Source organism: Stegastes partitus, unplaced genomic scaffold, assembly GCF_000690725.1.
Source record: "Stegastes partitus isolate 25-593 unplaced genomic scaffold, Stegastes_partitus-1.0.2 Scaffold1650, whole genome shotgun sequence".
Classification (NCBI taxonomy): Eukaryota; Metazoa; Chordata; class Actinopteri; family Pomacentridae; genus Stegastes; species Stegastes partitus.
In genome coordinates this window covers 110,460-121,396 of record NW_007579381.1, presented here as the reverse complement: position 1 = coordinate 121,396, position 10,937 = coordinate 110,460, and the positions used below count along the sequence as shown (strand labels likewise).

The window sequence follows — 10,937 nt, the reverse complement described above, 5'->3', positions numbered from 1 at the left end:
AACCTAAATATATTTAGATATTCAGGTGCTCCATTTACAAACTGGTCGTAACAAAGCTTTAGCAGCTTCACACCTGTCGACCAAATTGGCAGAAATGAAGTTCTGCGTTTTTCCCCTTCAGTGTTGGTTTTTATACTTTTCTCCTCCTTTCAGATCACAGATTGTGTCTTGTAGTGCTAAAGATAGGTCACATCTGCAGTGGGAGCTGGATTTTATCTTCCTCATCTAATCTCCCTTAACCTGCAGGTTATATGAGCGCTTCATTAGGGACAGAGTCCACGGACAGCTTATCACACACACAGGCAGGCAGGCTGTTTATCTCCACATACATGATGCATTTACTGCGTTTGTATGACATCAGGCATGACAAAGCATCTTAACTTGAGACAGAATGACCCATTTCATGTCAACAATTAGGTTGTGTAGATACCAGTCTGTTAATCATGCGCTGTAAATACAAATTATAGGCATTACAGCACGTAGCTGCTGACAGAGGGAACCTGGAGTTCCCTGATGTCAGCCTTCCAAACTGGCATCCATAATTTTGAGTGTCTACAGGCTGTTTTAAGAGGATTTATGAGGCCGCCGAGTCCAGTAACTTACCATGCCAATAAAACACTTGAATTTAATTACCTCTAAAACGGGACCTTTGAGCTTCTCGTACATTATACGGCATAATTCATCTGTTACAGTAGCGTTAATAGACAGAAAGTGAGGAGACAGGTGAGGGGGAGAGCACAGCGGAGCGAGGATTAGACTGTAACTGAGTGAAATAAAGGAAACATCTGGAGGAGAGAAGCCAATGAAAGCAGCTGGATGAAACACAAAAGACGTGAAGTATCACTATTGAGACACACGTGTACATGCAGCTGACACTCAACAGGTGAAATTACCAGTCAGTGTTTGGCTGAAAGACTGTCATTAGGTGGAGATAATGAGCGGTGGAAGTCCAGGACACTGAGCTGAGTGGTCAGATGAGCAGAGAAATGAGAGGACAGCACGTGGTCATCGTTGTGTTGGTCACATCCCACATTCAGATGTCTGCAGATGACTGTGTGCTTCAGTCTCAGACCTTTTTCTGTCAGCTCGCTTTCTCTTTTCAGCAAAAACACAACTGTTACAAAACTATACTGTCTGTACGCAGAAATACTGTCGTACCAAGAAATATCTACAAGCAAGCAGATACAGTAACTATAGAGCCACGTCTCAGAGGAATAGTCATTCCCCGTAGCTCATTTTTAAGACATCAAACATCCATTCATCCATTATCTATACAGTCTTAATCCTCAATAGGGTCGTGGGGGGCTGGAGTCTATCCCAGTTGACTCAGGGTGAAGACAGGTTCACCTGGACAGGTAACCAGTCTATCACAGGGCCACACTTAGAGACAGACAAGCAAGCACACAAACATTCACACCTACGGACAATTTAGAATCACCAATTAACCTCAACATGTTTCTGGACCTTGTGGGAGGTCCAAAAACTCCCAGGAAGCTGGAGAACCCAGAGAGAACATGGAGACTCCATGCAGAAAGATCCTGGGTGTCCTCACCGGGACGCGAACCGGCGACCTTCTCTCTGCGAGGCAACGGTGCTAACCACTGAGCCACCTCGCAGTCCTAGCCGGGCACCTAATAACTCTAACAGTTGTTTCTGATCCAGGGGGTATTTCATTGCAGAAAAGCATAAACATGCTCAATTTAAAGACTTGTCTCATTTATGAATCAGATTTTTTTTTGTGAGTAGCTCACAAAATTCTAATTAATATTCATCCAAAACATAACAGAGATGTTCCAGAGAAGGCCCACTGCAGGAACTGTGTAGTTAGAAAATAAACATGACAAGCACATATTGAGTTTCAAGATATATTTTAATTGTTGGAACATCACTTAAATACACAAAATAAAGCAGTGAATACATTTACTGACACATTACATTTGTTTTTTGTTTTTTTATCACAATAGGTACTAAAGGGGGTCAGTATATTTCTATCATATTCCTTTCTATTTGACAAGTTTGATTTCACAAAACTTATCTTTCATAAAAAGCACAAAAAGATCAACACTGTACAATTCAAGGGCAACAAACAAACGTAAAACATATTCTGATATTTTGATCTTTTTTTTTATCATTAGAAACCTATCAGCACAGTTTTTTTTTTTAAAGTAGAAGAAAACCTGAACTGAAACAAACCTGAACACTTTTATTACCACTCCTGGGTCACTGTGGACTTTAACAATGCGGCGTCCCCTCTAATCTCACTACTACTATCACTGTTGAGTAACTTTTATGTCTCTGTAGGAAGTGAGCAGCATCTGCTACGACATGTGATGGTCAAAAAGACAAAGTGATAAAAAAAGCATATTCTCAGCAGCCTTATTGGATCCTAAATCTAACAGAAACACAGTCAGAGGTGTGAATTTAAATGTGCAGGCTGCTGGTGGTGGCTTCATCGTAGTCAACTGCACTATATGCTGAGATGTTTCTGGTGTTTTTGCCCACCACTGAGAGGCCACTGCACGCCGGTTAAACACAGTCACGCAACCACGTCTGTAGAAATGTAGGGCACTTGCACTGGCTCAGCAAATTTTAATCACTTGCCACGAATAAGTCCCACATCTGACAGGTTCTTTAACCTTTCGTTAGTGGAAACTGGCTACATCTGGCCAACATCAGCTGACTTCAGCTTTTCACTCCGTCCTTCTGATCCCATTGACGCCCATAAACTCCCAGTCATGTCACAGTGAATAGTCCAAAGGTTTTTACCATCACCACCCAGAAGATGAACCCAGTGAACAGGGTGACATCTTGACAGTCCGCGTATTAAAAGTTTATTTTCCCTTCATAGAGCGACAGCAGCAGCAGAATGCTCCACCCGGTCAGGAGGCCGACGTTCTGCAGCAGAAGCATCAGCCAGGGTTTATCGCTGTCGATGTGGATCATAGTGGGCAGCTGGAAGCAAAAAGACAACAGACGGTGGTTCAACATGCATGTTTTATGGGTTTAGACTGTTTGGTGGTGATGAATTGTCTGGTGAAACACTCACCATGTCAGCCAGCCCCACATACAGGAAGAGTCCTGCAGTGACGGCTGCTATCCACTGTTGGGCTACGATGTCGGTGGCTACAGACAGGGCGATGTACAGGCCGACGAACGAGGTCATGGCGCTTCCAACATTCAAAAGCAACGCCTTGCGGACCGACACACCGCAGTGGAGCATAATGGCAAAGTCGCCTGGGGAGAAACGAGAGCAATGGGGTGACGTTAGGGAGCCTTCAATGAAACGTGACCAAAATAGATGTTGTGTATTTGATCTTTACCGAGTTCATGCGGGAGCTCGTGGCAGAGCACAGCCAGTGACGTGGCCAGGCCAGACCTCCATGACATGGAGAAAGCTGCACCTATCGCCAGTCCGTCCGCAAAGTTGTGTAGCCCATCACCAACAGTGATCAGATAAGGCAGCAGACGCTGTTCTGTAGACGCAGACGGAGACAAAGTTGTAGCCTGTGCCGCAGTAATTCACTACAATTATCCCAGTCTGATGATCTCATGCTTGTTTTTGTGTTGGAGGTAACTTCACTCACCTCTGCTGCGCTTTTTTGTCTCGGAGAGCGATTTCTCATTGTCTTCAAGGCCAACCTGAAAAGTAGACGTACAAAACAATCAGTAACAAGACATGTTTTTGGCTTTAGGTGTGTTTTCTACACATTTACAACCTAAAAAGTCCTAACTGAAGTCTTCTCAAACACTTTCAATTTTCAGTCAGTTCTATAATCTTATCCTTATTTTTACTATCCTAAGGTGCTGAATATGTGTTCACTCTCTGTTTTCTTACCAGGTTTGCTTTTGATGCCGACTGCACTTTGCTTTTACTTTTCCTTTCCTGCTGATACATCTCTAAAACCCTCCCGTGGTCACAGTGGTGAGGCTCCGCATCTTCCTATAAGGAGAGAGATGCAAGACAGTTCATGAGCTTTGCCTGAAGGTTGAGACGAGTTTCTTGAAAAAAAACTTAAAAAAAAAAAACAGAACAGTGAGTTTTAAAGGGATACGTCTGTCAAATTCACTTAGACGCACAAATAATTTCTGAATGAGAGTGAAAAAAGTGGACATTTAGGAGAAAATAAATTAAATGCTTTAAACTAGACTTAAAGTATTCGAAAACTGCTTTTTCAGGAAAATTAAATAGTCAAGACTGGTGTGGAAGCCTTGTATTTCTGTCTGTCTTACCCCATGCTGTAGCTCATGGTGGCGCTTCTTATTTTTGTGTGTGATCAGAGAGAAGATTGTTTCCATGAGGTAAAAGTAGTAGATCCCTGCAATCAGCACCAACATCTTGTATAAGTAGTCAGGAACTCCTTCGCCGTGACTGTGACTTGAATGGTCTTCACCGGCTCCATGCACGTGTAAACCCAGAAACTAGGCCGCAAGAGGAAGTCAGAATGAGTAAATGCTGCAGAGGAATCGACAAGATTGCGCCCTGGTCGTCTTTACCAAACCAGAGCTACCACTTTGAGGGAATACTGACTGAGGTAGTTCAATTAGACAGAACAAAAAGCAGCTCTAAAAGTGTTATGATCCCTCACCATGGGTAGCAGGTGCAGCAAGGCGTCTCCGGTCAGTGAACCTACAGCCATGCTGATGCAGAACTGGATGGACAGCTGGAAGATGTACGTACAGGAAGTACACAGCAGCATCACGATACCAAGCATGGCCGCCAGCGTTATCACTAAGTTGGCGGCAGTGGCATAGAGGTATCCTGCATGAGGAGGAGAGAGAAAGAGGAGAAGGTGGTCAGCTTGAAACATCCAGACGTCCTGACAACACAAAATCACTAGTTACGAATCAGAGTTCAAAGGTTCAAAACCAGCTACCCCTGCAACACAGAGGAACTCTAACAACTTGGTCTTTTGTGGCTCCAGTCCACAACACACTTACTCTCGGTCTTGGTGAGTCCATCTGGTGCCACTGGTTCCATGGTTCCTGTACAGGCTCCACTCAGGATCTGCTGCACCAGCGCAGGACTGAGCCGAGCCATGTCAGACGGACCCAGACTGGAGGCGGAGCTGTTTTCTGGCAGGCTGTAGATCAGGACCAGGTCTTCAGCTGAGAAACAGTGCTGGGAGATGAGAGAACAAAACATTAAAGCAACGATGGCGGTGCTGAAGCAAACTCAGGCATCAGAACCACCGCAGAGTTTGGATTCTGTTGTTGCTAACGTACATGGTCCCAGGTGGTGTTTGTCTCGTGCTTCTCATGGAGTCCACTGCGGCTCCTTTTCCTCAGTCTTTGACCACTGTGGTCATTATGGACGTGTTCATCTACACTGTGGACGTGTCCATGATCCTCGTCGTGGTCTGTGTCAGGTCCAATGTTCAAGCTCTTCATAAAAACCGCCAAACCTACACAAATACACATATAATCCAGGATTTAAATGGTTCCCAATAGCAAGAGTTGAGAATATGAATAACGTTATGTGACTAGAAAGAAGCAACCAAGAGCTGAAAAACACAAAATGAATCCGTAAAGACTCAAACATTTATGAAAATTCAACATAACTACGACTGTATTCAGATTTAATACTGATTTTATTCCTGTATATATATGTTATTTATTAACTTTGTGCTGTTTCGAGCGGCGCTTTGTCTCTCATTCACTGTTCGTTTGTGCCTGCAGGCCAGCTTGACCTTGCTGCCTTGGTATGCAGGGAGCTCTTGTTTTGTTTCTCTTATAGAGCACAGTTTCAGGGAGGAAGAAACCAAGACATGCCCATACAGATAATTCTGTGAATTCTTTGATGCCTTGTTATTGAACAAAATGCTCATATGCAGTTTGAAAAATCCAGTAAGACAGGCCACAACACAGGAGAGACAAAACCTGTAAAGTCATGCTATGTTTATGAGGCTCGGGCCTTGTGATAAAGCTGCAATAAACTCTAAAATCGTTTTCTGGATTCACTTCATACAGAAACTTCTACAGCGGTATAAAGAAAAGACTCACCCTGCAACTTTAGTTTCTAAGTGGTTCAAAGAGCCTGGGTTATCAGTCTTTTTGCAGTTATAGTTAAATGAGTGTTTTTTGTGTGTGTGTGTTTTAGTGCAGAACATTTACCCTCCACGGTGAAGTTGTGCGAGCCCAGCTGGTGCATGATGTAGTCGAGGAAGAAGCTCTCCTCCGGCAGCGACTCGGCGGCGAAGCATCGACCTTGCAGGGCGTAGTACAGGACGCGGCCCAGAACGGCACCCACTTCCTGTTCCTGCCCTGTCGCCGTCGCGTTGACGTCTGCCATGATGTCGCTGGTAGTGACACAGCTCTGGTTGCCATGGTGATAAGGAGGAAAAAATGACCGTTAGAACAAAGTTTTAGAGTCTGTAGCAGAGCCTTGTTTGAACAACAGGCCTGAAGTGGCAGTGAAGGGATGCTTCACGAAGCAGGAATAAACGGTTGGTGAATCTGAATGAGATTTTTCACACACGTCTTTCTTTTTTAATCGTACTAGTTGTCCCGGTAACTACTTTTCCTGAAATGCACTATTGACCACGTGACCATTAACCATGTGTATTGTTGTTATGATTCCACTTTTTTATTTTTTGGCAGTATTGTATGAAGTTTGCTTCAGTAAATTTGTTATTTAGGGGACATTATTGCCCACATTTGTAAAAGCTTTCTTTGCCACACAGTGTTAAAACCGATAAAAGACACTTAAAATATAAAACAAAATGGCAAGAAGCGGCTGCAGCACAATATCAGTGATAAATAAGATTTTTGAAAAAGGAGAAATATACAGTAAAAAAAAGATAAACGTTTGTAAATATCAGAAGCAGACTTCATCGTAAGCAACAAATTGGAAAAAGGCCCAGCGGACCTTTCTCAAATGCCCTTTGAATGACAATAAACTGACACAAAGGGCACTTTCCATCATGATCAAGTCGTGCTGCGATGTGGCTGCATCCAGGGCGAAACCGAGCAGGTTTATCGCTGGTATCGATACGCGATAAGTCATGATAAGTCAAAAATACTGCCACAACAGCATAATAAACACTGAACGAAGGAATGAAATATCACATGCTGGAACCCTGGGTGGTAAAAAAAATCCATTAGCAAGCATGACGCCCTGTTGTATAATCTGTTTAATAAGTTCGTGTGACCTTTTGAAGCCAAACACACCTTTTTTTAATCACAGATTTGAGTAATTTCAGGGGACTGGTGGAGTCAAACTCTCTTGTAAGCAATAGATTTGGACATCATTGAACAAATGCTTTTCAGTTTGGCTTTAACATACCAACAATTAAGGGTTCTCCTGCTTACCTCCGTGTCTGTGGGCTTATAGTGCCTGCGAAGCTCTAAAATCACAGCCTCCACCCCGTGACTGTCCATGTGAGTGTGTGCGCGGTGCGGCCCTGCCTTGTGATGGTCGTGGTCGTGAACTGTGATTTTGTGCAGGAAGTGTTCAGTCTCCTCGTCCCACCTCCCCTGGCTGACGGCAGTGCAGACCGGGCCGGGGGCAGTCAGGTACAGGACAGAGCCGGAGGCAAGACGAGTGAACTGAGACACAGTGATGGTCTCGTTTTCTCCGACCTTCTCCGCCTCGTGGGCGGAGTGGTTGCCGATGAGCTGGTCGACAGCATTGAGTAGATCACACTACATTCAAACAGAGAAACAAACAGATGGGGAGTTAGTACAATAGAAAGCTGCTGTCATTTCAAGTCATTTACATGGAACAACACATGTAGAAACAGTGAAAGAAATCAAACCTCTTCAATTAGCGTTACACAAAAATAATAGCAACCTATAATGTAATCTATACTGTAATTAATATCCGCTCTTTTCTTGTTTTTGAATTTGTTTTTTCTTTAGATAAAGAGCATGAAAAACAGGTGATAAAACAAATCGAACAAAGCAACATAAAATACTGACAACCATCTATGCTGACTCACAAACTGTACCATTGATGAAAGAGGAGAATAAAGGATTATAAAAAGGATTATGTTAAAGTTTGTTTCACCAAAAAGACAAAAACGTATTCTTTTACTTATCCGTATTCTATTTAGCCATATAAATACTTTTATTTTTGTATTATATTTACCCTAAACCCAGCAAATATGAACGATAATTTGGTTTATTGTCAATAAAACAGAACATAACAGTTGCTCTGGTCTTTTTCTGGAAAAAAAAACAAAAAACATCTATATTTAGAGGACCACAGATTTAATTTCATTCACCTATATCGTGTTGGAATGATAGAAGCCAGGAAGCCAAGCACATTAAAACCAACCAACTCAGACGTCTACATACTAGCACGGCTTTTGTAGTTTGGGTGAATTAACCCTTTAAACTGTCAAAACAAGAATCAAAATGCTGTGGCTGTAATATCGATTGGGTCACAAGGACGTCTTTACATCTGACGTGACTTTATAGACTCGACTCTGTAGGTTAAATGATTTTTTATTAATATATGGAGCCTCTAGACAGGCTTTATCATTATTACTAACACGTTTTAAATTGTATTAAGCTGCGATAAGTGTCACCAAAGCAATGCACAGTTTAACAGTTTTTTTTTTAAATCTCTTCATCTTTGTCCATGTTCAGCTGTTTGAGATTTGTATCAATCATGCACTGCGCATTCATGGAGTTTACAGCTGACATGTTGGACATTCCAGAACTTTGCTCTCACTCACTGATAAAGCACTTTTGTCCTGGAAAATCTTGAGGAAACAGCACATTTTGTATTATAAGCACAGGCTAGTTCTACCACATTAACTGTATCATACACTGGATTTGTTGTAGAGTGTTTATTTCAGTCACTAAACGTCTCCAAAAGAGAAATACAGGGCTGGTTTTTGTTTCAAGTTTTGAGACTTAAAGACCTTGACCTGCTTTTCCTATGAGTTCTGACGTATAGAAAACCCTATTTGATAACTTTACAAGCTTTGAGATAGCATTTTGTCAAACATTTGCTCTGATGTAGTTACCAAAAAACTCGACTTTTTAATTAAATATTTGTGTAGATCTGGCCAGTCATCATCCTGAAGCTTTAGATAATCAGAAAATCTAAATAAGGGACTAAAACCAGCAGAAAGAAAATCAGAAATCTTGACTCTTAAGATATTAAAAAAGTCCAGATACAGTATCCAGGCTCTAAACTTACTGTAAAGACAATTATTAGAATACCCTAACAGCAGTTTTGTCATTTTTCTTAACTGTCTAGTAATTTTCCAAACTGATTCATCGCCATGAGTCATTTCTATGGAAGTTCCCTGATTCCAGTTTCTTCAAGTTTTACTTTCGCTGGTTTCTTTTCTTCTCTAGGGAACTAAATATCTTTGGGTTGAGGACAAAACAAGACGTTTGTCGTTTTTGGGTTTTGGGAAACACTGATCAACATTTTTCCCTATTTTCTGATATTTTATGGACTAAACAAATAAGTAGTTGAGGAAATATACGGCAGATGAATTGACAACGAAAACAATCATAGGTTGCCACTGCATAAAGGTATATTATATTATTATTATTATATAAGGTTTTAGTCAATAAATATTATTAAATGAAGCAGATAGAGCTGCTTCTTGTATTGACAGTAGACGGCCTTTACTCGCGGTGCTTACATTTAACAAAGAAGCCTATTTGAGGCTTTTGAAATCCCATTTTGTCAAAAAATAACCTGATTACTTCATTAAAAAGCTCGATTTTCTAATTAAATAACTGCAATAGGACAGCATATACCAGATATATATTAGAAATACATTTGGAAATTTAAATCAGGGACTAAAACTGTTAGAAAAGGGATACTTTTTCCTTTTGTTCCTTCTATTTTGTTGGTTTTGCAGAGACCAAACTAAACTCAAACAGAACAGATGTCTATATTTAAAATTAAAGTTTCATTGGGTGACATTATTACAGGATACTTCAGGTGCAGCGACTTTAGGGAGAAGAAAACTTGTCTGGATGCAGAAAACGACAGAGAATGTTTCATTTATATTATATTAAACAATCTAAAGTATGAATCCATAATGAACTTGTGAAAAAATGTAATTTGCCTGTTTTTCCTGAAGCCCAGTCTGCTGACATCAGCACCGGGAGGAAGGTTTTACATTCTTCACTCATCCAAAGGAAAATTTAACATGATGTAAGAACATTTTTGAGTAATATTCTAATTAATTTACATTTAAAAGCAGCTTTAATCTTCCCTCTGGTTTATCAGGCCTGGCGGGCAGAGCGGCTGCTATCTTTTGGACCTCGCCCTCCTCCGTACAGGTGCACTAATATCTGCTGCCGCGGTCCGAGCCTCATAAAACTCACCTTTCCACACGGCACGTCGCCGCACTGCACACGGTGCTCCAGTGTATTAAAGAGCGTCCGGAGGGAGTCCCCGGTCAGATGCTGCTGTCCCGGAGACACGACGCTCACCACGGCCTCGTAAGCCTCCTCCACGGCGGGAGACCCCGAAACAGACGCGAGCGCACCACAAAGTAGCGCGAGAAGAGACAGCGAGCGGGAAAACATCTTCAAACTCTCTTTGACTTATTTATGCAAAGAAAGATGAGTTAAAAAGTGAAGTTAGCGGAGAAGAAACAGGTCAGGTGCAGGTCCGAGGTGCCTCAGCAGACACTTTGAGGTGCTCAGAGCTCAGCTCTCTCATTATGAGTCAAACCACTGCAGAATCACCGGACCTGCACTCTGGGCGGTGATTGGCTGAGACGTGGTTCATGCTGTCCTATAGGTCTACCTGCTCGTGAAGTCCACAGTCACCTGTACAGCACCCCCCACCCAGCAGCACCCTCCCCACCCCGCAGCACCCAGCACCAAAACAAACCTCTCACCTGATCTCCACCTGTTGGTGAATCCGGCACCTGAAGTGGAATCTGAGACACAACGAACACCGTGAAAAACTAAGATCTCGTGAAAAAAAATCAGTGAAAATCTGGCAGCAAGGGAGC

The 10,937-nt window shown here is 42.2% G+C and overlaps 1 protein-coding gene across 1 annotated transcript; it reads right to left on the bottom strand.

Annotated features, from left to right (window-relative positions):
• Positions 1-2,823: 2,823 nt before the first annotated feature.
• slc39a4 (solute carrier family 39 member 4) lies at positions 2,824-10,503 on the bottom strand. The gene is made up of 12 exons (XM_008301259.1): positions 10,300-10,503; positions 7,309-7,641; positions 6,112-6,313; positions 5,224-5,402; positions 4,939-5,119; positions 4,587-4,759; positions 4,231-4,419; positions 3,836-3,940; positions 3,585-3,639; positions 3,321-3,473; positions 3,047-3,234; positions 2,824-2,952 (listed from the first exon to the last, which is right to left on the bottom strand). Exons 1-12 carry the CDS (start codon positions 10,501-10,503, stop codon positions 2,824-2,826), a joined length of 2,091 nt encoding a protein of 696 aa, XP_008299481.1.
• Positions 10,504-10,937: the final 434 nt, after the last annotated feature.

Coding starts and splice junctions, on each gene's coding strand:
- slc39a4 (XM_008301259.1), bottom strand. CDS start 10,503: ATGTTTTCCCGCTCGCTGTCTCTTCTCGCGCTACTTTGTGGTGCGCTC. Junction 4,420..4,586: donor TGCTGCACCTGCTACCCATG/GTGAGGGATCAT, acceptor CTTGCGGCCTAG/TTTCTGGGTTTACACGTGCA. Junction 2,953..3,046: donor ATGTGGGGCTGGCTGACATG/GTGAGTGTTTCA, acceptor TTTTGCTTCCAG/CTGCCCACTATGATCCACAT.